Below are 27,691 nucleotides of genomic sequence, written 5' to 3'. Positions count from 1 at the left end.
CAAAGAACCAGGGCTGAAATCCAGCAGATTCTGACAGGTTCTGGAGAACCGGTAGTGGAAATTTTGAGCAGTTTGGAGAACCAGCAAATACCACCTCTGGCTGGCCCCAGAATGGGGAGGGAATGGAGATTTTGCAGTATCCTTGCCCTGCCACACCCACCAAGCCACTCCCACCAAGCCATGCCCACAAAACCAGTAGTAAAAAAAATTGGATTTCACTACTGCAAAGAACCCATTCAATCTGTTTCTGTAGGAGCTGCAGGCCCATCAAAATTTCATGGGGAAGGAAGACACAGGATCCTGCCTCCAAACAACCAGTCTGCGAGCTATATCTGGTGGGCAGGCATGTTAATTCGAAGCTGTTGTCAGGCTCCAAAACCCAAGAAAGATACAAGATACAGGTAGTCCTTGAGTTATGACCGCAATTGAGCCCAACATTTATGTTGCTAAGTGAAAGATTTGTTAAATGAGTTTGCCCCATTTTACAATTTTTTTTGCTACAGTTCAGTGGTGGATTGCTACTGCTTCACTCCAGATCTTGTGAACTGGTAGTAACGTCTACTGGTCTGGTAGGTCTGGTAGTTAAGGCACCAGATTAGAAATTTAGGAGACTGTGAGTTCTAGTTCCACCTTAAGCATGAAAGCCATCTGGTTGGCTTTGGGCCCATCATCCGGAGACTGTGAGTTCTAGTCCCACTTTAGGCATAAAAGTAAGCTGGGTAATTTTGGGCCACAGCCCAACCCACTTCACAAGGTCATTGTTGTGGGAAAAATAGGAGGAGCATGGAGTATTATTTGTGTGTGTGTTCGCCCCCTTGAGTTATTTATAAAAAAAATTAATAAAAGACAGGATATAAAATGAATGAGTGAATGAATGAATGAATGAATGAATGAATGAATAAATAAATAAATAAATAAATAAATAAATAAATAAATAAATAAATAAATAAATAAATGTAAGTAAGTAAGTAAGAAGGTAAGTAAGTAGGTAAGTAAATCCCAATTCTGATTCATTTATGGATCAAGAAGAGGGCAAAAAGAGGCTGATGGGATCCCAGGTTTCCTTTAAGCCCTTCAAAAAATTAACAAAGGTGACCAAAAGGAAGGAATTAAGCAAGTCAAGAGAGTGACCACAATGTATTTTAACATGCGTCATTTTGGTAGCATGGTTATGGCTGCCCTCTTGACTTTTCTGACTCCTCTGAAGCAGACACCCTGGAACAAAATGTATAATTGCATTAATTGCTTCAAAGCCTTGGGGTTTCCAAGATCCAAGTTCAACGGCAGAGACTCTTTTGCTGAATTGTAATCTTTGTATTCCATAGCTGGAACACACCAGCAATCAGAGCCAGAGCATCTTCAGACAACATACTCAAAAAAGTCAGGCCAAAACGTAACAGTACCATTTGTATGACATGTTAAGCTTGGTTACAGTTCATCTTGGCCACTTTCTTAGTAGTTTACAGAAACGTTCAAACGCTGCTGGTTTGGTTTCTTCAGGTTCAGTGCATTGAACGAACCAGGAAAATTAAGCCAATTTAGTGACCAAACTTTCCTGGATGATGTGATTCCAGCTTGGCTGTATTTGTGGGAAGAGAGCTTACAACAACTGCAAAGACCATGCAGTCTTGGAATCCTGGCAAACCTGCCCCACCTCACCCCCTCTCGTAGCAATGAAAAACAATGACTGTAAGAATTTCTCTCCTGTTGTGGTCCGCCGGCAGCCTGTGGAGCTGGCAGCAGAGTCGGACAGTGAATGTCACTGCGTTATTTGTTTGCCAAAATTTGAAGAAATTTTGCATCATTGCAACATGAAAGATGCTAATACAGGACGCATACCCATGCAAACAGATTTTCACAACTTGGCACATGAACCAAGTCCTAAGTTCAAGGATCAAACACTTTATCGTTCAGTTATTGGATCACTGTTGTATATTAGTAGTTGGACTAGACTCGACATTGCACTTAGTGTTAATCTCTTGTCTCGACACGTAGGTAAGGCAAAACAGTTTCATTGGACATGTGTTAAGAAATTATTGAAATACCTAAAACACACTAAACATATGAGGTTATTGTTAGAATCGACACATGCTGATTATGCAGAATTATGTTGTTATACAGATTCTGATTGGGCGAGTGATAAGAAATCACGTAAAAATACTTCAGGTTATATGATGTTCTTAAATGGATGTCCTGTTTACTGGCATGTGCGAAAACAGAATTTTGTTTCTTGTTCATCTACTGAGGTTGAATATGCTTGTGTTTCAGATGCATGTAATTCTCTAATGTGGTTTGATGCTTTGGTCACAGATATCTGGACACCCCCGAGCCAACCAATCACCATGATAGAAGACAATGAATCTGTGGTTTATATTTCTGAATCACGTTTCACGAGTTCTAGGTCCAGACACATTGACATCCGTTACAAAAATATAAAACAATTAGTGAAACAAGGTTTTGTAAAATTGCAGTATGTGCCTACACATGATCAGATTGCTGATAGGCTCAACAAACCACTTCCAGCAGCTCAGCACGAGTATCTGCGTAAGAAGATGTGCCTTATCTGATAGCTATACCTGATGTCTGCTCAACTGACAAAGAAGGGGTTGTCACTGCATTATTTGTTTGCCAGCTGGGCTTCCATTCTGAGCATTACAGTAGACTGCCAGAGAACCTTATCACAGAGATAAGACTGTCTTGTGATGTCTGAGCTACTGCGCATGTCCACATTCTTTCTTTTCTAACTTCCTGATTCTTCCTTTGTCCGTCTGTGTGATAAAACTGCCGGTAAGATGTAGTTAGCTAGTTTTGTACTTTTATAATAAAATGTTTCTTAGAATATATACTTCGGGTTTTCTTTCTTTGAGAGTATACTCCATGGAAAACAAGATTCATACACCTCTAATTAATTACAGTTTCCCCAGGGGGGGAATGGAGCTGATTCACGCTTTGACAGTGAGGAGGTTGGAGAGGAACGTGGGCCAGTCCTGGAGGCTGGGGAAGGCTTCGATGAGGGCTCTGCATCAGAGGCAGAGAAGCAACCAGGGCCATCTGGGAGTTATGTGCTACCTCCAGAGCCTCCAGAGCAGGGGTGAAATCTATTTACTTTCCTTACCGGTTTGGAAGCACACGTGCCCCATGCACACACCAATTGCATGCGCAGACCTTCTGCACATGCACAGAAGGTAAAAAGTACATTACTTCCTGGATAAAACCAGGAAGTAATGACACCCAGGTGGGTGGGCAGAGCTTCACCGAACCAATGGCCAAGATCGCTACCAGACTGGTCGATCCAGTCTGATCCGGGAGCATTTCACCCCTGCTCCAGAGTCGAACATCAGCGAGGCAGAAGAACAGCAGGAGCCTGTTCCCAGTGCATGCATGCTCAGAGCATTGAGCATGCATGCACTTATGGCAATAAGGCAAGAACAGTTAAAACAAAAGGGATGATTCAGGAGTAGGGCTTGGAAATGATTGGCCCCTCCCATAAGACATAAAGGAGGAGCAAAAGCACATGAGCCTTTGCAGGAAGCAACTTTATTCATTCTGGTCGGTTTAAATTCTGAAGCTCCGTTTTGACTCTGTGCTCCTTGCAAAGGTAATTGCCAATTCGGTCTTTGGCAGCGTGTCAAGGGAGATAAAGGATATCCAGAAGGACTGTGGCAGACTTCTGTCAGACTCTTTACAAACTAATTGTGACTCATTACGGGCTGTGAATGAACATAATTCACAGCCGTTGAAATAAAAAGAGGGTTTTTGGGACTAATTGTGTGCTTTTTACTGTCTCAGGAAGCCTAGGTCAGAACATCTCCCTATACTTACCTACAGAGAAGTTGGTAACTGTAAAGCTCAGTTACTGAAGCAAAATGCATGTGAGTCACTTCCCATGCAATGCCCAAAAAAACCACCATTCAATCAACAGGCTGAGACAATGGCTGGTTTCTCAGAACATGTGGAACCTCAAATGACTCAGTCTGGCTTTAACCAAACAATATAGGAAGAAAACCCCAGAAGGTTGCTGAAGAAAGAAGGAGGTCTCCCTTACCAGGATGAAGAGATACTCATTGGCAAATGTATGATGCTCAGGAATAGTTGAAAACACAGATAAAATCAGACAGCTGAAGACCAGGATAAATCTGCAAGAACAAAAAGGAGAACATAGATTAGCCCAAGCCAGAACCCCCAAGAGTTATTGTGTCATGTGAAAACAGGACTTTCTGGTATCACAACTTGTCTGAGAATCAAATCTTGGAGTGAGTTAGGCCAGTGTTCCCACTCAAACTGCGCCAAGCCTGATAAAAAATGTGATTCTGCCCTCAAGGTTTCTCATGATCCTCTGGGGATCCCAACTCATAATTGGAAAAGACAAAAACAAAACTCCAAATGATCTAAAGAGGTTAGGGAAATGTCCTGGAAACAGCAGAATGAAACCTGAGAGACACAAATGCAAGCTTCTTCACTTGGAGAAAGAAGCTAAACCCACAGTTACAGCTAGACACTAGTTATGCACAAATAGAATGTTTGTTACAACGAGGGTTGAATATAAATCATCAATGTAATCTGGCTGCAAAAAAACATTTCAGTTTTAGACTGTAGTAATAAAAAATATGCTTTCCAAATTATAAGATATATTAGCTGTACTTTATTCGGCATCTGTTGGCTCCCATCTTGAGTACTTGACATTTGACAATTCTGGACACTGGGTTTTTTGAAGGATACTGAAAAGCTGGAACAGACATAGAGAAGATAATACCACTCTATAAAGCCCTAGTAAGACCACACCTAGAGTACTGCATCCAGATTTGGTCACCACACTATAAAAATGATGTTGAGACTCTAGAAAGAGTGCAGAGGAGAGCAACCAGGATGATTAGGGGACAGGAGACTAAAACATATGAAGAATGGCTACAGGAACTGGGCATGGCTAGTCAGAAATGGTATAGGGTCTCCTGTTTGAGTGGGGGGGGGTTGGACTAGATGATCTATAAGGTCCCCTTTAATCTGTTAAATCTGTTAAAGATCAGGAGCTAAGGAACTGGACATGGTTTGCCTTAATGCTAGGATTGAAGGGATTTTCCATAGATAAATTACTTCAATGATAATTATTATGATTAGCTTCAACCTCTTTTCTATCATACAGGAGCACAGAATTTGGAATGCCAATCCTGAAGTTCCAGGAAGGAAGACCTAATTAAATGCTAGGAGGGGAAATGTAAGACCTCTTTGATAAGGAAACCATTTCCCCAGACCTGGGACAGACTTCCCTTTATTGAATGGATTCAGACAGAAGATGGATAACCATCTTTGTGGGATGCTTGATTTGAGATTCCTGCACTGAGCAGGTGGTTGGACTTAATGGCCTCTTACGATAGTATCATTCCGTGATTCTCTCTTGTATAAAACAGGTAGGGAAGGAAAGTTGGGTTAGCTGAGCCCAAACCCTAAGTTAGCAAGCAGTGGTGAAGACCTCCTCCTAAGTCAGAATCTGGAAACTTGGTGAAGCGCAAATAAATTTGTGCCAATGTGGTGAGGTGGTGAAGGTTTTGAGATCCCAGTTCTAATCCTCTTTTAGCTCCAAAAGCTTCCTGGGAGAATTTAGGCCAGTCCTTCTTCTCAGTCTCAGCAACAGGGTAGTGTAGTAGGGAAGGAGTTGGGTTAGGACCAGGAAGACACTGAGAATTTGAATCTTAGGATCCAAGAATCCGAAGGAGCCCTTCAGGCCATCTTGTCCACTACCCTGTCCAATGCAATAATCTAAATTAAAGCATTCCTGATAATTTTATATTTAACCTTTGCTAGAATACACCCAGAAATGAGGAGCCCACCACTTCCTTTGGTAACTGGTTCCATTATCAAACTGACCTGTTAGGACATTTTCTCCTACCATTTTCTAATCCCTTCTTCCTTGAACACTGAATTGAGTTTCCACCTTCCGAGCTTTGGGGAATGGGGCAGCAGCACTGCAAGCCATGATAAAAGAGAAACAGGGCATTGAATTTTCGTTCGCCATATATCAAGGGGCTGGATCAACTTTGAATGTGGGGCTATCCTCTCAGAGCCTTGCTCCATCCCCCGGTGACAAGTACTATGTCACATCCAGACCTGTTTTACCTTGAAGGAGACCTTGACTTATGTGGATCAATGCCCATCTGTTCAGATGGAAATGAACATCGCTGCCCATTAGCCATTCATTTGGAAGAAGCATCACTGTGGACAAAAAGGAACAGCCCCACAAACAATGTGGTTTTTTTTCCTGGTTATCTCCTCTAGACTTGTGGTTTGCTTCTTTCTTCTGCCTTTTGGGTACAAACAATTTGGATATGAGCAGCCACTTAGTCCATAAACTAAAAAAAGGTCCATGTTTTAGGTGCATCTACCAAACTGCAGGTGTACACTTTGTTGATAGATGGCAGCATGGGACAATCAGTTGTGTTGGAGAAACTTCCAAAGTTGATCCTTCTGGGCAATGGCTGATCTTTGATCATAACAATAACTTTGATTTGAGGGTTCCGGACCCAAAATATTCTGAGCTTAAAATGATTGTTTATCGGCATCAGGAGTTTAAGAAAGAAAATAAAACATCCCAGGCTCTAGGCTTTTCCTCATGTTTCATTTCCTATATTTATCTCTCAAACATACATCTACGATGGAATCTTCTTAAAAATTTCTCCCACTTGATGCTAACTCACTCAAAATACAACTCTTGTTTCATTTGGGGATACTGGTACTAAATGGAAAAGCTTCAAATCATCCTCTGAGGTGTGGAATAAGAGGAGGGGGAGTTATGATCTTGGGATGCTCCCCACAAACACACATAGAAATAAATCTATATTAAAGAAAGGTAGCTAATGCCCTGAGTCACACCCAGAAGAAAAAGGTTCTACCCTAGATCAGTTCTTTAGGAGTTAGTTTTTTATCTGCTGCATATTATTTTATTTTATTTTTAATCTGATAAGCAAAGAATTTCAAAATTGGAGTGTCTTAGCCCATCACTAAGGAATACCAGGAAAGGCCCACCTTTCATTCTGCAGAGGTATGAATGCACATGGGAGAAAAAATATTCATGCATAATGGCAAATAGAGATACAAACATTTCATATATGCTTCAACCTTCTAAAACAGAGGTCTTCAAACTTGGCAGCTTTAAGACTTGTGGACTTCAACTCCCAGAAGCATAGCTGGCTGGAGAATTCTGGGAGTTGAAGTCCACAAGTCTTAAAGCTGCCAAGTTTGAAGACCTCTGTTCTAAAATGTGTTTAATAGCATTATCATCACCAATGTCATTTCGTATTTTTTCCTAGAAGTCAAGTAAGTGTTCCTCAAGAATGGTGATATTACTCAATTAAGGAGGAGTTGAGGGCCACCAGGAAGAGACACCATACAAAGGAAGCTTGAAAGAGTTCTTTTGTTGCAAGAAGTTTGACTTTTTTTCCTCTTTCTTTTCAACTATGCTTAGCCCAGTTAAGGTGCTTACGTATTGTTGTTGTTTTGCATCAGAATAGGAGAAAATGAACCACTCTTTCTGGCAAAGACAGAGGGGCATCTTGAGGACTCAGTAATGAATATTTAAGGAATATGTGCAGTCCTGGGTCCTACGGATTGCAAACATCATTCTTTCCAGCCATACAATCACACCACACTTTGTAATCGACCTTGTGACAAACCTGCCAAGTTGGATGGCTAGGCTGAGAGAAAGGAGCTCCATGACTGAACTTGGTCTAGATCAGTGTTCCACAAACTTGGCAACTTTAAGATGTATGGACTTCAACTCCCTCCACCTGGGAATGTTGGGAGCTTCAGTCCACACAATATTAACGTTGCCAAGTTTGAAAAACAGAGATAGATGAAGGACAAGCTTGAGGAAAGCAGGAGGAAACCCATACTGGAGCTGTGAAATGTATTTTATAAGGCAAACACTGATGACCAGAAGGGCAGGACAGTGAAAAGGAAACATGCAACGTACAATCAAAACAGATTCATTAATATAAGATGTTGTAATGACTACTATTAAAAGACGTTTTTTGAAAAGTAAAAACAATACAAATTTGCAAAAACAGAAAGTAAGGAAAAGTGATACCTAAGAAAGTAATGAAAGAAAAAATAGGAAAAAACAAAGAAAAAAGATATGGAGTGACTTCCAATCTTTATTTACTTAAAATGCATTTATATTTTATGTTCTCTTTCTAAGTTTACATCATGTCTCCCTTCTTTCCATATTCTACCCTTCCTAATCAACAAACCCATAAATCACAAGTTCATTTTTTTTCCATTTCAGGAAAAAAAAATCCATAAACTGTTTCCAGTCACTAACAAATGTAGTAATTGTCTTTTTCCTAATCAACAAGTCAAATTTTCCATCTCTGCAAATTCTGTCATCTTCACCAACCATTCCTCCATTGTGAGTAAAGATATGGCAATGACTGTGAGCTATTTAAAAACAAAAATCCACAAACTTCTGGAAAGAGGTTCATTGACAATTGCATTTTCAGTCTGCTTGTAAGAAATGGTCCCTAGGCGAATTATATGAAAAGAGTACATACAATCAAATCCAATCCCAGACAGCATAGAAAATAATTTAGAAACATTTTCTCCAAAAGCCTAAAATGTAAACTATACAGTCTCTTGGTCTTAGCCAAGATTATCCATCAGGGAGAGGGGGTGTTAAAAGAAAATCAAGATGGCATCCATGATTGAAGTATAAGTAAAATATATATATATTGGAGTTTCTAGGTTTGTTTTAGCTCCAGTGAGCCAGTTTAAACAATGTAATATTGCTTTTATTGATGTGTTAAACTGTGATTAGTATTATAACAGACTTGTTAGACTTCATTAAAGAGAAAAGCAGTAAAGTGGAACTTCTATTTTCAAGAGAAATATATCTCAGATGCTAATAGAGGGAAAATCACTATGTTTGTGATGCATTTTGGTTTGGTGATGGCTGGAAAGAAGATAGATGTAGAGAGTAAAGAAGAAGACCTTTATGGAGATATGCAGATGACCATCAAAGTTATCTTCCTTATTCTCCAAATGAATGAGCAAAATGCAGCTAAATTCTCCAATCAGGATGAATACCACAAAGTTTTCTGATTGTCAAGAATCTAGATTTAGATCAAGATTTAAACTTGCAGGACCTAAGGAAACATGACTTTAAAAAGTCAAAAGAGGTTGACAGGTTCTGTGATAGGAGACCATCAGAACATCCCAGAACAATCAAATAGATTGAGAACCCCCCCTTGCCCCCTCCAAACATTCAGAAGAAAATAAGGCATATTGCTTTCATAGCCTGCTAACAAAACTACATGGATGCAGTTATCATCACATTCAGAGAAAAACAGAGATAGCCTTGAAGAAGCTACAGTATTTAGCATATCTGGAACTTAGCCTAGGAAAACAGGAAAGGATGAGGGAGAAACTGAAGATTGACTCACTTTAATTTAAGAGGGAGTGGAAAGAACCATTGCCAGATCTCAAGATTCTGCTATTACAGTTTAATAACACAGGAGTGTTATTAACAAGGGCTTAGGTGGCTTAGTCCACCCCTCTTAAAGTCATCAAAGTTAAGAGACACTGTTAAAGGACCTCAATATCTTTACTCTTGAGACTTCCTGGCTCAATGTGTTTGGCACCACATGTAGCATCACCAGATGCGAAGTCTACCAATCCAAATCATTGTGTGATTAAAACTTAAATTACAATTCTGTGCAACTCCAAGGAAGTTTTAGTCGCCCTTCTCTGTCTGAATATGCGCAGACCAGGGGTGGGTTTCAGCAGGTTCTGACCAGTTCTGGAGAACCGGTAGCAGAAATTCTGAGTAGTTCGGAGAACCGGTAAAAATTCTGACTGGCTCCGCCCCCGTCTATTCTCTGCCTCCCGAGTCCCAGCTGATAAGGGAGGAAATGGGGATTTTGCAGTATCCTTCCCCTGCCACGCCCACCAAGCCACGCCCACAGAACTGGTAGTAAAAAATTTGAAACCCACCACTGGTGCAGACCCTGGAATTTATTTACTTAATTACAAGTTATTAAACTAAAATACCAAAAAAAACCATCCCAAATCCAGTTAAAAAGGAAGCACCCAAAATATGATTTTGGGTAATAATAAACAATAATAAACAATAATAAGCAAAATAAAAAGGCGGAAATCGTGCAGGCATATCAACTGCAGATCAAGTATTAAACAATATATGAAAATTGCAGATTAGGGGAAAAGTTCAATTCTTGTTAAATATGAAATCACAAAGGAAACCAGAGATTGGTTTATTTATTATATGGGGGGGGAACCTATTCTCATAGATTAGATCCAAACAGGAGTTGGATTTCAGTGAAAATGTAGGAAAGGAGCAAGCAGAAGAAGAGAGGGCGGAGTTAAATGCATTATCAGTTTAGAGTCCTTGCATGGGACCCAAATCCAGCCCCCACCCATACCCCTTGATTTCTGTTGACCCTTATGGGGCACCAATTTAGTGCTGATAGTTAGTTGAGTAGATTCTTAATAAATCTTAAATGCTGCAACCTTATAAATAATCCTGAGCCTTTGTGTTTGACAGACATGTACACAAAAGCTAAATTTTATCTTAGCTTAATCATTTCATTTTCTGCTTCAACATGTTGAGAGAATCCACCGTATCTGGTTGGTTTATTTGCGAAGTGTTGAGCAAATCCAGAAGGAAGGAAGAAAATTAAGCGTGAATGCAAACTTTCCTGCAACATTTTTTTTTTCAGATAATAAACCTTTTCACCATTTCTAACCTTCCATACGGATTTCTTTTCTCACCTAAGATATGCTTTTTATGGCTCACTTGCTTAGATTTTCAGCCTTTCTGCTGGCAATTTTACTAGTTCCAACTGCTTAGGTTAGTTATTGTTGGTTTTATCTCTTAGTTACAGTTAACTGCTTTGATTTCCTTTTTAAAGCATTTAATAATTTTAAAGAATAAGAAAAACAACATTCAACTCCATGATCGGACCTAAAAGCTTTTTAGTTTCAAATCATAAATGAAATGTTAATGAAATATTTGAGTGTTTCAAGTTATGGGATGGAAAATTTCAGAAGGAACTAGATCTGTCTTCCTTTCTCCTTCCCTCCCTCTTTCTCTTTTTTCTCTTTCTTTCTTTCTTTCTTTCTTTCTTTCTTTCTTTCTTTCTTTCTTTCTTTCTTTCTTTCTTTCTTTCTCTTTCTTCCTTTCTTTCTTTCTTTCTCTTCCTTCTTTCTTTCTTTCTTTCTTTCTCTTTTTTCTTCCTTCCTTCCTTCTCTCTTCTTTTTCTTTCTCCTTCCTTCCTTCCTTTCTCCCTCCCTCCTTCTGACTATATAAATAAAACCAGACAGAAACATTCATTTTGTTGGAAATACTAAAGAAATATGAGTCAGATGCTTTGGCGCTTTTGGAAAGCGTCTTGCACCAAGTTGAAAACTGAAGCCCAGACCAAAAGGTGCTGAAAGAAAAGATTTGAAACTCATTTCATGCTGAGTTGGAAAAGGCAATGCCTGAAATTCAAACCCACCGGATTTCAATTCTGCCGATACTGGTTATTTCTAAAAGCTGAGACAACCTGCAGTCAAGCTAAATATATCAGTGTCTTTGCATTTCTTTTGACAAAGGAAAGAAGGGGGATCCTGATGCAGTCAGGAGAAATCACCTCAGTTGGTTTTAACGGGATGCCTCAACAGAGAATGCAAAAGCTTCCAACAAACTTTAAGAGAAACGGGAAGAGAGGAAGAGACAGAGATTACAGAATTGCAATCTTTCTTTTATTAATAATTGTATCAAAGCTTCCAAATACAAGACATTTGTAAGCTTTAACGATAAAGGACTAATACAAATTAAGAAGAATTTAAAAAGCAAAGAAGACCAAGAGAAAAGTACAGAGAAAAAGAAAATAAGAAAAAACAATAAAGAAAAAAGATATTTAAAAAATAACTTCCTCGTCCATCCAGACAAGTATTAACAACCTGGGTAATTTAACACCTTCTCTAGTATGTTAATTTTTTAAAAAATATCTTCTTCCCATCACTCATCTCTTATCAACCAATACGATTGTAAAAACATATCGCTCAGCTCTAACCAGAAAAACCCTTTTAGGGCTACCAGAAAAAATAGGATATATATATTTAACCTTAATCAAATGAATCCATTTCATTTTCCAACTTATTGCTTTCCCTGAGAAATAAAGCAATAGAAATTTCTCCCACTACATCGTCTGTTATTTATAAACAAATAAAGCCTCTTCATTCAATGCTGGTTTTAAAAAAAGGTCCATTAATAGCCACCAGAAACCACAACACAGGCACACATATATATTAAATTCAGAATGGCAATGCTTTTAAGGCTGAGCAGATTGGAAGGTTGAGCATCAATTAATTGAAAAAGGGGTTGGTCCCGTTACTGATTTCCCACCCACTCCTGTCAAATGCTTGTGCTCCAAAGGATCTGGATTGGCTATGCCAAATTCCAGGGTGGAGAAATCCTAACTTAGCCATCTACTGTCTTATTTCAAAGGCCAAACTTTGGCTGCAGAAGCTCCAGACTTTAAAATGGCCTCTCAGCTGCAGAAAACAAGAACCTTTTGGTGATGGCACCCAATATTTTGGGACTTCCTGCTCAGCAACTTTGCTATTTTTATATTTTTTTTAATACCGTGCAAACCCCCAGGCCATTGATTAGCTCCCAATAGCACCAAAGGTAGCTTGAATTGCCTGGCCTATGACTTCTTATTTAAGATTGCAATTGCTGTCATCCTTATCCATTTCCGATATCTTTTCAATGCTGTCCCGCATCCATCGTATTCTTCCAGCAACTCATGGTTCTTAATGGCACAGAAATATTTATAACTGCCTTCTACGAGAACACTTATTTGCAATTAAAATCACTGTCTTTACTGTTCTATCTGCCATTTTTATTTTGTCCTTTATTATAGATGCTTTTTTTTCCTCCTCCAGCTTATGCATTTTAGTATTTTAAGCCATCAGCCTTTCCATAGCCATTTCGTAAAAGGCAAAATAGAAATGCTATATATAAAAACAAAGGCACTCCAGACATGGATTGAGATAGGAGCCAACTCATAGTTTTGGGCTGCTGCCAACATTGTGGGGTTGTGGCAGTCTAGATCACTTGTATATTTCCCCCTCGTTTGCTACATACTAGAAAATGGCATTATTTGATTTCGTACACTGAACACCCCCCATCAGTCTCTTGCAACAATTAATCATAAAAGTGCACAGTTCCATGCCTGCTATTTGAACAGAGCCTTTTGCTCAAAAAAAAGGAACTGTAATATCCCAAACTGGACTAATTTGAAGTGTCAAAGCAAAGCACTGTGAAAGTGCTCGCTCGCTTTATTACCCAGGTGTCCTTAAAACAGAAAAGTATCTTTGGCACAATTAGCGGAGAAAGAAATAAAAGGGAAAACAAAGATTGCTGAAGACAAAGAAATGAGATGTGTGCAAAAATATATCTTCCTCCTGATTCAGCAATTCTAAATATGGAACATGGAAAGATTAGGCCACAAGCTTGCATAACGGCTTACCAAGACCATCCATCTCCCAGGTCAGCTTCCCGTCTTAGAGACTTAGCAGCAATAACATACATGCATACACTAGACATATTTTTTTTTACTGATGATATGGGGCAAAACAAAATGCTGAAGACTCTGACCACTCTGGAGGACATTGGTTATCCTTCCTAGCTTAAGACAAGGAGAAACAGCCCAGAGTTCTTACCAAGGAGAAATCAACCACTTCTGACTTTTGCCCATGCTGGCCATGTTTTCTAAGAGTTATTAGCCAAACCTAGTGGACATCCTTACTAAAGGATGTGATGACCTGATAATCCGTGCTAGAGATGATGATCCAACTTGATCAACATAGGCATGTTTTGTAGAAACCTTCTCTTTGTCCCATTTGTTGCTACAGCTCAAACTCAGCTGGGATGTTGATTAATCAACCATTGACCACAGGAAGCTGTGTTACCCCAAGGCAAAATGATCATCTCATTTAGCCCAATAATATTGCTCTGTTGAGCAAGAGCTCTTTGCCAACAAGCTGTAATCTTCAATCAAGCTTCAGGCAGGAAGGCAGTGCAGAGAGTGGTGAGGACGGCAGAAAAGATTATTGGCAATTCGCTTCCTTCTATCCAGGACATAGCATATAAGCGTTGCTTGAGCAGGGTCTGTGGGATTGTTTGGGAGCTACACATCCTCTTCACAACCTGTTTTCCTTGCTATCTCCTGGGAGGGGGCTTTATGGTATCTGAAGCAGAACATCCAGATTCAGCCAGTTTTATTCCATACAGTATCAACCTTGTGTACTCTCATGCTTCTTATAATGGTAAAGGAAGCTCATCAATTTTATATACAAACTGATTTTTTAAATCAGTTACACAAGTTTCTCTGGGAAGCCTGGAAAAACATAGGAACAAGATTTCAGCTTTAAACTTGATGAATCTCAACAGAGCTCTTTCTGGCAGGGAATTCTTTTTAAATCCATTTCAGTGAATCATCAATAGATAATAGTAATAATTCACCAATGGCATTCTACTTCATTAAAATTTCATTATATTAAATGAGTATGTTTTCTAGATTGGGTTGGCAATCTAGGGTGTAAACAAATAGCATATATTTTCATTTTAGTGGCAATATACAATAGCCTCTTTTTTTTGTTGTTTTAATCATTTGTTTTATATTTTGAAAAAAATCACACAAAACAGCCTTTGTAAAACAATCGTCCAGCAGGATTAGTGTATATATTTTCTACAATAGGAAAAAAAAAACCTGCATGAAAATTTATTCAGTTTCTAATCTAAGAAGCCAGATGGCCCCTGGATGAAATGTATTCTAAACGATGGGAAATTATATTGACAGGAAACTAAACCTCAGCAATACAAACATTTGAAAACCCCCATAATGAAAAATAGAGTTAGTTAAATTTGGATACCATTTATTGCACATATTTAAAAGGTTTTCCTTAATAGATGGTCCCCATCAGCACAAATGTGATTTTGGACAAATTTATTTAATGTTGATGATTAATCTGTAAATAATAGATACACTAAATCCCCAGTTATAAGCATTTGTTTATTTATTCTTTTATTTTTTCCCTTTTTCTTAGCTCTTATTTTTGTTTCTGATTTATTTTTGTAATGTGTGTGCATGTGTGTGTATTTTCTTCCTAGCATTTTCCTACAAGTGCAAGATCCATTTTTGGTCTTGAAGGGGTTGGGTTTTGGGGGTTTTTTGGGGAATCAATCAAATGTTGATCCATTCATTACAGCAGGAATTTGAGAGTTGTTCAACAGCAAAATGGGCAGCATATAAACCCAGCTTGGACTGGACTGTCTAAGAGATAGAGAGAGGGGGGAAAGAAAGAAAGAAAGAAAGAAAGAAAGAAAGAAAGAAAGAAAGAAAGAAAGAAAGAAAGAAAGAAAGAAAGAAAGAAAGAAAGTAAGTCAAGAAAGGGGTTTCAGTCCCGGCAAACATCTAAAAGATTATTCAAACCGTATCTTTTTTACTGATTGACAGCTAAGATCTCTGTAACTACTGCAGTGCATTCTACTTGGGACTGTCCTTGAAGACTATTCAGAAACTTCATCTGACCCAGAATACACTAGTATTGCCCATCATGAAAGCTTCACATTATGCTCATGTGGCAGTTGCATTTTTTCCTAGAATATTAACTGGAGTTAAGGGCACACTAAACACTGAACTAATAGCATGGCTGAGGTTGTAAAACAACCCAAGGTTAATACTATTAAGTGATCAAGATTAAGTGATTAAGCACCGTGGGGGCGCAGTGGTTAGAATGCAGTATTACAGGCAAACTCCACCCAGAGCCAGGAGTTCGATTCTGAGCAGCTCAAGGTTGACTCAGCCTTCCATCCTTCCGAGATTGGTAAAATGAGGAGCCAGATTGTTGGGGGGGGGGCAGTATGCTGACTCTGTAAACCACTTAGAGAGGGCTGTAAAACACTGTAAAGCGACATATAAGTCTAAGTGGTATTAAAATGTTGTGAAGTGTAGTAAGTGGGTTGTAATTAATCCATGTTAAGGGGACGCAGTGGTTCAAGTGGCTAAGACACTGAGCTTGTTGATCGAAAGGTCGGCAGTTCAGCAGTTCGAATCCCTAGTGCCTCATAATAGGGTAAGCTCCCGTGACTTGTCCCAGCTTCTGCCAACCTAGCAGTTCGAAAGCACGTAAAAAATGCAAGTAGAAAAATAGGGACCACCTTTGGTGGGAAGGGAACAGTGTTCCGTGCGCCTTTGGCATTGAGTCATGCCGGCCACATGACCACAGAGACGTTTTCGGACAGCGCTGGCTCTTCGGCTTTGAAACGGAGATGAGCACCGCCCCCTAGAGTCAGGAACGACTAGCACAGATGTGCGAGGGGAACCTTTACCTTTACTTTTAAGACTGTTATGTGAATGCAGCCAGAGAGTGGCAAGGTTTTCTCTAAAAAATATCTGGGCATCTTTAAGTTACTGAAGATAAATGAGAGGCAGGCAGAAAGAGTGGCCCAAGAATCTCCTCTGCAGGGAAGGAGGGGGTGGGAGGTCTTTCAGCTGAGATAATGAATTTCTCTTTTCTTTTTTCCATGCTGAACTAAGGACTTGCAATCGAATCAGCAGGAACAGGAGTCACAGGGACATAAAACCAACTATAAAGCCAAGTAAGAATATGAGGAAGAATACTTCCTCAAATTGCAACTCCGTGGCTTTTGAGATCTCATTGCTGCCTGGTAGAGGCCCACCATCAGTGGTGGGTTGCTCCCAGTTCGCACCGGTTCGCAAGAACCATTAGTAAAAATTTGTAGTAGTTTGGAGAACCACTAATAACATTGGCTGGCCACACCCCCGAACCGGTCCCTGGCCCGGTCGCCGCTCACTTACCCCGCCCACCTCATCAGAGGCTTTTTTTTTTTTTTTTTGGTTTTTTACTTTTAAAAGCATTTTTTCTACAACCTCTTTGGCTGAAGAGGTTGTAGGGGAAAAAATGCCTTTAAAAGCCTCTGGCGATCCCAGCTGAGTTGCCTGATTGTCAGAGGCTTCTAAAAGCATTTTTTTCTGCAACCTCTTAAGGTTGTAGAAAAAAATGCTTTTAAAAGTAAAAAAAAAAAGAAGTTGGCCATGCCCACCCAGTCACATTACCCCCACCAAACCACAGCCACAAAATAAGCCACGCCCACAGAACCGGTAGTAAAAAAATTTAGAACCCACCCCTGCCCACCATGCACCATGTAAGATCATTTCCTTCATCATTGTTGTGGTCCACCGAGAGCCTGCGGAGCTGGTAGCGGAGTCGGACAGCGATGAGGCTGAGGAAGAACAGGGGCCAGTCCTGGAGGCTGGGGAAGGCCCAATGAGGGCTCTGCATTGGAGGCAGAGATGGGGCCAGGGCCATCAGGGAGTGATGTGCGGACTCCGGAGCCTCCAGAGGCTGAGAGTAGAGAGGCAGAGGAACAGAAGGAGCCTGTTCCTAGTGCACATATGAGAAGAGCTGCCAGAAGGCAAGAGCAGCTACAGCAAAGACTCGGGAGTAGGGCCAAGAGATGATTGGCCCCTCCCATAAGGCTTAAAAGACCAGCAACGGCTCTTGGGCTCTTTGTCGGAAAAGAACGTTGATAGACTTGTTTTTGTCTTGCTGCACTTATCTCTGATTGGTATCTTCTGCTTTTGAACTTTTGCCAAGAGAAGCCTTTGGCAGTTTGCCTAATTATACCAAGGTTGGTGATTAGACTGAAGAATTTGTGTTATGAAAAATTTGTTTTAATTTAGTTTGGACTATGCTGAGAATGAGTTAATTCTCAGCTGTTCTAATAAAATCTGTTTGTTTTGGAACTGTTTTCGTCTAATACTACCTACTTGGGCCTGGGTCACAACAATCATCTGCAGAATTTCCTCTCTGGCTATAAGCATCATACCATCCCTTTCAGCATTACTGTCTCCAGGAGCTTCTCAGCGGGGCATCCAAACATCCAGGACTGACTTTCCCCATCAGATTGATCGATAGACCATCAGGTCGGTGCTGATTCTTAGCAACCACATAAATAGGTTTTCTCCGTGGGGGATCGGTCCCTAACTTGGTCTTTCAGGTCTTCCAATGGTGCATTCATCATCACTGTAGCTGAATCTATCCCATAATAATAGATAGATAGCATCACAGAATAGTTTTTGAAATTATCACTATCATAGTATTCAGATCCAGCACAGCCAATGGTGGTTCAGGAGTGACATCCCAATGCTGCTGAAGAATTTCAGGTTGGAAAGAGGCTCTCTAAATCAAGCACTTTTCCATATATATATGATGACCAAGGTGGGTATCCATGCCCTGTGTCTGTGCATTTGACTTTTTTTTCTTAAATGAAGAACTTTGCATATCTCTGTCCCGTTCCACAATTTAATTTTCAGCTCTACCCTGTTAAAAAATCATTTAGGGTTATGGTTTGTATGCAGAAGACATACCTCCTAAAAGCTAAAAAATAAGCAAGGAAGCTGTCAGAAGAACCAGCATCCTTTCACCTTGGGGAATGCTCCACATCATGGTTCTCCCAGTCTTCTCCAATTTGGAAGAAGCACAACTTCTTTTATCCTCAGCCAGCAGGGGCTGTGATACGACTGTGGGCGATAGGAGTTGAGATTTGAGATTTCTACAGGATGCCAGGTTGGAAAACACCAATACAGAGAAATCTATTTCTTTCTAACTTTAAGGAATAGCTCAGTGCTACCATGGGGAGGAGAGAGGCAATGGAGGTGAGGGGGGATAGCAATATTCAACCTGTCTCGGTCCTCCTCTCAGACCTATCTGCATGCCTAGACTAAGACCTAATTCCCAGCAGTAAACAACAATGACATCATCTGAAACCAAAGGATAAAGAAAGAAATTAGAAAGAGCTAACACAGTTTTATCACCGGGATGAGCACTGCCTGAGCAAAAGTCGCCTTTTATGGCTGCCTTTTGCTTTTTCCCATGGGGGGGGGGGTGCTCCTTGCATTGTCAGGAACGTCACATTCCTCCAAACCACATCAAATAAAAGTTATCCATGTGAAGTTTCAGATGCCACCTAAGGTCAAGGTAACACCTCCCTTGAGTGACTCTCAACTCCTGGGGACTCTATGAGCCCATCCATTTGTGTGTTTTGGTGAATGTATGTTAAAGATGATACTCTGGCTTTGTTACTATCTTCTAACTATAAAGAGCAAAGCCATCAGGTTAGTAACAGAAGCAAAATATCAAGAGTTTTCCAGCTAGTTCACGATTCCTACTATTCTGCACACACAGCAAAAAAGACTTCTCTGATTTAGGTCAAAAACTCACTTGAGTTCCAACTTTAAGAGCCTTCTTCAAGCATTCAGTTTCAGTCAAGGTCTTCTAGTCCTTGATGGCTCATGGGTAAAATTGGTAGAAGGTTTGCTTGCATATTGGCTGTTCTTCCACTATAGTGGCAGGAAGACCCATGCTTGTATAATTAGAAAAGAGACCAGCAAGTCATTGAGGCCTTTTTCTCCTACTTGTTCTGTCAGCAGAACTCACTAAGAATTTGGATGAAAGGGAATTCTGGGTAAAAAAAATGGATGGATATGGCTTTAAGAAATCAACAATCCCTCCATAGAATTTAGCTCCCATCATTCTCAACCAGCATACCTCGGTGGACTGAGGTGATCTTACATCTTGCACTGAGTTAGTCTTCACAACCAGCCATAAGGCTCTTCCTCAGATCTTTATTTGTCACAACACAAAAGGCTTTACTAACTATTTTTGAAGGACGTATCCTCAAGATTTCACTACCATGTCATCCTGGTGCCCTAAAAAGAAGTCTTTAGCCGATCTAGACTGGAAGTGGTATTTTCCTTCTTCTTTAGGACCAAAACTTTCTGTGATGATACTCTAGTCTAGAGCAATGATGGCTAACCTTTTTGCCATCGCATGCCAAATGTTGGGGGAGCACAGGGGGTCATGCACGTGTGTGCCCACACCCATAATTCAATGCGCCCGCCCCCCACGCATGCATGTGTGACCCCCACGTGCTCCCCCTGCTTTTGCATGTGATGGCATGGTGGGCCCAGTAGGCCCGTTTTTCACCCTCCCCAGGCTCCAGAGGCTTTCTAGGAGCCTGGGGAGGGCAAAAACGCCCCCCCAAGGCCCTCCAGAGACCAGAAATGGCCCGTTTCCTGACTTCTGGTGGGACCAGAAGGCCAGTTTTTTGCTCTCCCCAGTCTCCAGAGGCTTTCTAGGAGCCTTGGGAGGGTGAAAACGGCCTTCCCCACCCCATCCAGAGGCCCTCTGGAGGCTGGAAACAGCCCATTTCTTGACTTCCGGTGGGCCCAGAAGGCCCAAAAATCAGCTGGCCAGCGCATGCATGCACGCTAGAGCTGAGTTAGGGAAACACTCGCGTGCCCACCGATATGGCTCCGCAGGCCACCTGTGGCCCACATGCCATAGGTTCGCCATCACGGCTCTAGAGGCTGAGGGATGAATGTGGGTTGATACCATCAGAGATATTGATCTGCTTAACTCCATCTGGTCCAGTGACTCTGCTGTGGACATTGCCTTTCCCCATCCAATTGCTGGACACTGTGGCTCTCTGCCCCTGTTGGCTTTGTCTACAAGAGAAACTGGACAGCAAGTCTTTTTTCCTTTACATTGGAATATTGACCGGTCAGGAGATCAATAGATCTGTCAGCCAAGAACTTTGCTCTTTGGTACCCAGTTACATTCAGGACATTCTCTGTGAGTGTGTCTGGGTTGAGGGTGAATTAGCGAAGCAGGGAAAGTGTGTGAGATACACCCACACACACCAGCATGAAATGGGTGGTGGTGGGGTGGGAAAAAGCAGCTTTTAATCTAGAGTGGAAAAGCAAGAAGAACATGATGATACAGGATCCTCTGATTATATTTCAGCTCAGCTCTTCCTTTGATATGGTCAAATGACTAAATCAATAAAGATTCTATTCTATTCTATTCTATTCTATTCTATTCTATTCTATTCTATTCTATTCTATTCTATTCTATTCTATTCTATCCTATTCCTATTCCTATTCCTATTCCTATTTCTATACCCTACCCTACCCTACCCTATTTCTATTTCTATTTCTATTATTATTTTCTATTTCTATTTCTATTATTTCTATTTCTATTTCTATTATTTCTGTTTCTATTATTTCTATTTCCCTTACTGTCTTGTCTCTAGCATTCATGAGGAGAATTTGCACTGGTAGAGAAGGAAGGATAGTAATTGCACCGCCTCATCACGATGGGAAGAGCTGCTTGGCTGAAACTCCTGGGCAGCTTAATGCTCCCCTTAGAAAATGCAGAAGGACTTGCCGGCCTGCTGAATTATTAAAGAGCCCCCTGCCATCTTCCCATTCAGCATTTCTGATCTTAACCCTTTTGAAACAAGAACTCAAAAGGCAGGATGGGGATGTGAGAAGAGGTGAAACATCCAGAGACAGAGACCTCAGGTAGGCAGAGAGCAGCTGCAGAGCAAAGTGGACATGGAGACAGAAGAAGATGGGGAAAAATGATCTACTGGAGTTCCATAAGGGTCTCAAGGATCTCAGCATCTGGTGGGGGGAATGGGATTTGAAGAAGCATGCTCAGAGGATGAAACCATGATTAAGGAAAGCTAAACCAAAGCCTGACCATACGTCTTGCTTAACCAAATCAGGTGCACTCTACCTGTTAATTTTGAATAGGGTTATCCTCATGACCTGATCTGTCATCCATCCCCTTTGATTAATTTGTGGTCCACTGTATTGTATGAATCCAGAATTCATACAATACAGTATGAAATCAAAAGTACAGCTTTTGATTCTATCCTTGGAATCCACAGTCTAAAAAAATCATCTCAATTCTTGTGGAAAAGCACACACAAATTATTGATGCCTCTCAATCCTTCCCAATATGATCGTCTCCTTACTGCACTGACACTACAAGTTCCCAGAATTCCATGTTAAGCAGGTGCCTGTAGAAGCTGCAGACTGTTGGGGACAGTCACTGTAAAACTGACTTCAAAAGCAATAGTATGAAGAGAATGCACAGGTTCCCAACTCTAGTTTTTTCTACTTCCTGTTTACATTCCAGTCCCTCTCTCTCAGCACAATCCAACCTCACAGAGTTGTTGTTGTGGGCCAAACAGGAGGAGGCAGGAGTATTAGGTATGTTTGCCACCTTCAGTTATTTATAAAAAATAATAAAGGTGGGATCTATCTATCTATCTATCTATCTATCTATCTATCTATCTATCTATCTATCTATCTTCATTGACAACTTTCAGTCTCAAAAGACTATGGCATCGTGCTCTGGAAAGAGGTCCTAAAACAGTATCTATCTATCTATCTATCTATCTATCTATCTATCTATCTATCTATCTATCTTTCTATCTATCTATCAACTATTTATCTATCTATCATCTTTCTATCTATCTATCTATCTATCTATCTATCTATCTTTCTATCTATCTATCTATCTATCTATCTATCAACTATCTATCTATCATCTATCTTTCTATCTATCTATCTATCTTTCTATCTATCTATCTATCTATCTATCTATCTATCATCTATCATCTATCTATCTTCTATGAAACTTAAAGATATTCTGGACTTTAGCATTGTATAAATAGGTGAATTTTGGGAGTTGAAGTTCACAACATCTTAAAGCTGCTGAGTCTGGGAAACACTAACCTAGCCCACTACACCAATGATGCAATGGTGAAGTCCAATTTTTTTTACTACCGGTTCTATGGGGGTGGCTTGGTGGGGGTGGTGTGGCTTGATGGGCATGGCAGGGGAAGGATACTGCAAAATCTTCATTCCCTCCCCACTCCTGGGGGAAGGATACTGCAAAATCCCCATTTCCTCCCCACTCCTGGGGGAAGGATACTGCAAAATCTTCATTCCCACCGCACTCCTGGGGCCAGCCAGAGGTGGTATTTGCCGGTTCTCCGAACTGCTCAAAATTTCCGCTACCGGTTCTCCAGAACCTGTCAGAACCTGCTGGATTTTACCCCTGAAATGATGGTGAATCTATAATATGCGTGTCAAGGGTGACACACCACAAAGTTCTGGTGATAGGCCAGCAATCACTAATACCTGACAACAACTATTCTAGAAAGCATGCCCTGTTCTTGCACGTTTTCGTAAGCTGAGGTGTGTTCTCACATAGCCCTTCCAGAAGTCACGTGGGAGGGCCATCTTCTGCGGTCCTCAAACCTTCTGAAAATAAGTGTGTTAGTTTATTTCATTTTTGTGATAATTTGATATTTCTTTATATAATATCTAACACCACACGTGATTAGACCGGATTGGATTTATTTTTAAATAAATGAATATGTAAATAATTGTTTTTTCTTTTGTTTGAGGGTAAGGCAGTGACATGCAATCAGAGTTAAGTTAGGCTTTTTCCTAATTTTTGACATGCCAAGCACATAAGGCTCACCATCCCTGAACTATACAGTGCCTCGTCCCCTTCAATCCATCATAAAACATGATTCAGCTCTTTAACTGCCTTCTCTTTGGTAACTAGCATACAGTGTCTCCGTCCTTCCATCGGCCTTCCTTCCGAATATATGTTTTGCATTTCCCTGGCCATCTTAAATGTCCTCCTCCAAGGTCATTCTGTTATTCCGTGCTGCCCATAATGTGCATTCTCCTGACCCAGATATAGCACTCTAGGTATTGACTAATGAGGAAGAAAATAGAATTTTCTCTTCTCTGAAACTAGGGAGGTGATTGGCAGTCGAAGAAGCAAAACAAAGCAAGCAATTCTGATGGCTTAAAATAAAAAGGTAGAGAGCTTCCTAGAGAATTGTTATTTTATGTGCTCTGATTAGCTTTGCTTAACCCAGCATTAACAGCAGACAAGCTAAGAATTACAGCTCCAGCAGATCCTGGGTTAACGAAAGCAACTCTGAAGTTGGGAGAGCTTAAGAAGAATTTGGATCTTCACAGATGCATGGAATCGATCTGGGGACAAAAAGCAAGCAAGGATGCCAATAACACAGTGCTTTGCCTACGAGTTTCCATCAAGGTGGACACCAGTGAGAGCAGAAGCATCGTAAGAGTTGGAAGGAAGCTAAGAGCTCTCTTAGGTCACTGCAGGATGTTGAACTTAGTGGTTTTCCATCTAAGCCTACAAAACTCTTTCTTTGTCCCTCCCCCTCCCACTTAGTGGACAAGCCAACATTGATGGGAAGAGCAGCTTCCAGAAAGGAAGGTTTAGTATATCCAAGATTTGAGCACCATCCACTCTTAGACTTCACAAAAGCAGGTAAAGGTTTCCCTGTCCAGTTGTGTCCAACTCTAGGGAATGGTGCTCATCTCTGTTTCTTGGCCAAGGGAGCCAGAGTTATCTGAAGACATTTTCCATGGTCATGTGATTAGCAAAGCTATACCCCAGGGCACATGGAACACTGTTATCTTCCCACCGAAATGATACCAATTTATCTACTTGCATTTGCATGCTTTCGAACTGCTAGGTGGGCAAAATCTCAGGCAAGTAACAGGAGCTCACCCTGATATGCGGTGCTCGGGTCTCGAACCCAGGCTGTCAGTGTTCCATCTGACAAGCTCAGTATCTTTAACCGCTGAGCCATCGCACCCCCTTATCACAAAAGCATCTTAAGTAAAAAATCTTGCATCATTTGGAGATTTTTAAAAAAAAAATACCCACCCAGCCAGACATACCAAAGCAAAGTCTGGGTGAGACTACCATTTATAGTTAACTGAAGAAAGAACAAGGATTTCGTGTAAACCTTTAATCAGATCAGCTCTAAGCCCCGTGTCGTCAACACACCGAGTGGAAATGATCAAAACTGAAAACTTAGGCAATTCTAAAAGGAAGGAGAGAAAGCAACAAAGCAGCTACCGCTCCACAACCAAAGATGTAGGCAGCTCCGCCTGGCTCCTGAAAATAGCCAAGCACAAAAATCCACTACCCATAAATCTTTTGATTCCATGCGAACATGTCCCATGCAATACAAGGCGCCTGCTTGCAATTCACTGTATGTTTCCCACTGTTCCTTCGGGGAAGGGCTGGCTCAGGTGCTTAGCTCCTCAACCACAGCAAACTAAGAGCCTAGCCCTTATGGTGGCAGAAATATTGCAAGAAAAGGGCAGGCCAGTCTGCTTTCATCTTCATGCCGCTCACAGCCCAGGAGTGAAAGGAAGCCGTTCTCTGTTCTGCATGCATCTCCTCGGCTGGCAAGCAAATATCTAGGCTAGGAGATCTCCATATATGGCAAGGGAATGTCATTGCATGACACAACCAAGCTCTGAAACTTATTCCGTAGCAAAACTGGGAGTCTTTATTTTCTCTGCAAACACTAGATACACATTACTGCCTTCATTTATAGAATCTGGAGACTGTGATCTAAAAGGTGTTGTTATAAGTTTAACCTCTGTTTGCAGCTGGGAACAGAGCAAGTACCTCAATCTGTGCCTTCGCCAACCATCTCAATATTCTTAAAGGATCTAACCGCAATAATTATTTCACTCTAATTTTATATATGTATTTGTTGATTTATTTATTTAAAACATTACTGTAGCTGTCCATCTTAAACCAAACTCCGGGCAGCTCCTGGCTTTAATACAGTACATGATATTTCAGTTAATAGGCATAATGCATTTTCATTCTTTCTCTGGTAGTCATGAATACAGATTATGCAAAAGGCTATTTGTATGAATTGTGCTACGGCACAACCCTGAACACAGGGTTCCTCTTGAGATTACAAAGATGCCTCTGAACATGGACAGAATAACTTTCTTATGCTGTCTATCATGATGAGTCCTGTGCTGCAACATTGGAAGCAGTAAAACAGAAATTGTACGCAACTACAGCTTCTTAGCCTGAGGACAAAATGCTTAAATAAGACATCCTCATTTCCCCATCTCCACTGTATGCAGGATTCAGCTTCCAGGAGGGAGGGAGGCAGGCAGGCAGGCAGGCAGGCAGGCGAAAGATGAGAGGAAGGGGAGGGGAGGGGAGGGAAGGGGAGGGAAGGGGAGGGGAGGGAGGGAGGGAGGGGAGGGAGGGAGGGAGGGAGGGAAGGAAGGAAGGAAGGAAGGAAGGAAGGAAGGAAGGAAGGAAGGAAGGAAGGAAGGAAGGAAGGAGAGAGGGAGGGAGACTCCACAACTATTATATTGTTACTTGTGCACAGTTCTTGTTATGTATTAAGCATGCTTAAGTTTAGCCCAACACTTTGGCACCTTCTCCAATGTTTGGGGTACTAATTCCCTAATAAGAATTACTGATTGCTTGATCCTCTACCTTGGTCTTAGCATACTTAGATGCTATCTGAGCACAGCACTGGACAGACCAAACAAGGTGTTATTTGTATTAGGGCAACAACAGTTCCTGAGCAGAGGAAGCCAAATGGCGAAGTGGGGCTGGTTTCCCAACCATGGGAAGAAGCGGCGTCACCTTTCCTCCTGTTCTCCAGACATTTAGTCCCTGGAGCTTCTGGGCTAGAATCAGCAAATGCCTTTGAGGATGTGGGGAGATCCTTTGCCCCCTGAAATTGTGCTGCTGATGTGTTCTCAAAGGCTGAGTAGAGAATTGTCCCATCATTTATGGGGAGCTGAGTTTGGATGCAGCTGGCTTCTGTTCGTGGACTGTGAAAAATGCCGGATCGCTGCTTTACTGTGCTTAGTAGTTAGGAAAAGTTTAATTGACTCACATGAGCTGAGCTGAATTGAGCTAGTCAGATGATAATTCCGAATTACTACTTCAATCTGGGCAGATGCGATCTGAGACGTCGGCAGATGACATCCAAGGAGGTCCATGGAAATGCAGTAAAATGCTAAGAAAATCAGCCAAGTTTCTAGCAGCAATTCAACTATCTAGCATCGTAGGCCTTAGTTCATTTGGCACCATACTTCTAACTAATTTGGCTATCAGCATTTTTTCCCCCTGCAGATTAAGTGTTTCCTTCATTTTAATGACTCCAAAAAGTAAGATCAGGCTTCATTTCTGATGACTCACACAGGCATTCCCAAAAAATGGTGCTCCACCGCTCCTCTTCAAGCAGCTTAAAGGCTACTTCAGCTCCCACCCAATTTATTGGAAAGATGGAAGTGACATTTGAAGGGGGTGTCAATGGCACCATAGACTCAGCCATGAAGATGGTGGAACACCAAATAATACAGATGTTCAGAGCAGCCCATCAACTCAAGTGCAGTAGCTTATCTCTACAATGGGACCCAAAAAACAGTCACTATTAATTCACTACAAAAAGTCTCTCCTGAGTTTTCTTCAGCTTGTGATCCTGAGAACTGCAATCTCCTCTCAGTGGATAGGACTGGATTCAGATCAGATAAAAGGAAACTCCCATCTCCTTTCTAATCCCTTCATCTCCTCCATTCCTACTTCCCCCGTCTCAAGACCCATACTTCAGCTGGTCCCTGGACTGGAGTTTCTCAACTTTAGGAACTCTTAAGATGTGTAGACCTCAACTCCCAGAATCCCCCAAGCAGGCATGCTGGCTGGGGGATTCTGGGAGTTGAAGTCCACATATCTTAGAAGTTGCCATGGTTGAGAAACACTGCCCCAGACCACCAGCCTCTATTCAGAACATCCATTCATTTTTCAAAACAGCTGCTCTATCATTCATTGGCAACCTTCAGTCTCAAAAGACTATGGTATCATGCTCTGGAAAGAGGTCCTAAAACAGCATCTGGTGTGACTAAAAAGGCCAATTCGAGAGTGG

At 41.1% G+C, this 27,691-nt stretch overlaps 1 protein-coding gene across 1 annotated transcript in view; it reads right to left on the bottom strand.

Moving 5' to 3' along the window:
- KCNQ4 (potassium voltage-gated channel subfamily Q member 4) overlaps positions 1–27,691 on the bottom strand; it is a 124,163-nt gene that overhangs the window by 46,337 nt on the left and 50,135 nt on the right. The window contains exon 2 of the mRNA XM_070949328.1: positions 4,046–4,136. Within this exon, the coding sequence (XP_070805429.1) occupies positions 4,046–4,136 (91 nt within the window). The remainder of the gene's footprint in view (positions 1–4,045; positions 4,137–27,691) is intronic.

Source organism: Pituophis catenifer, unplaced genomic scaffold, assembly GCF_029215685.1.
Source record: "Pituophis catenifer annectens isolate HBS135680 unplaced genomic scaffold, rPitCat1.0.hap2 SCAF_9, whole genome shotgun sequence".
NCBI lineage: Eukaryota > Metazoa > Chordata > Lepidosauria > Squamata > Colubridae > Pituophis > Pituophis catenifer.
This window is presented reverse-complemented; position numbering and strand designations above follow the sequence as displayed.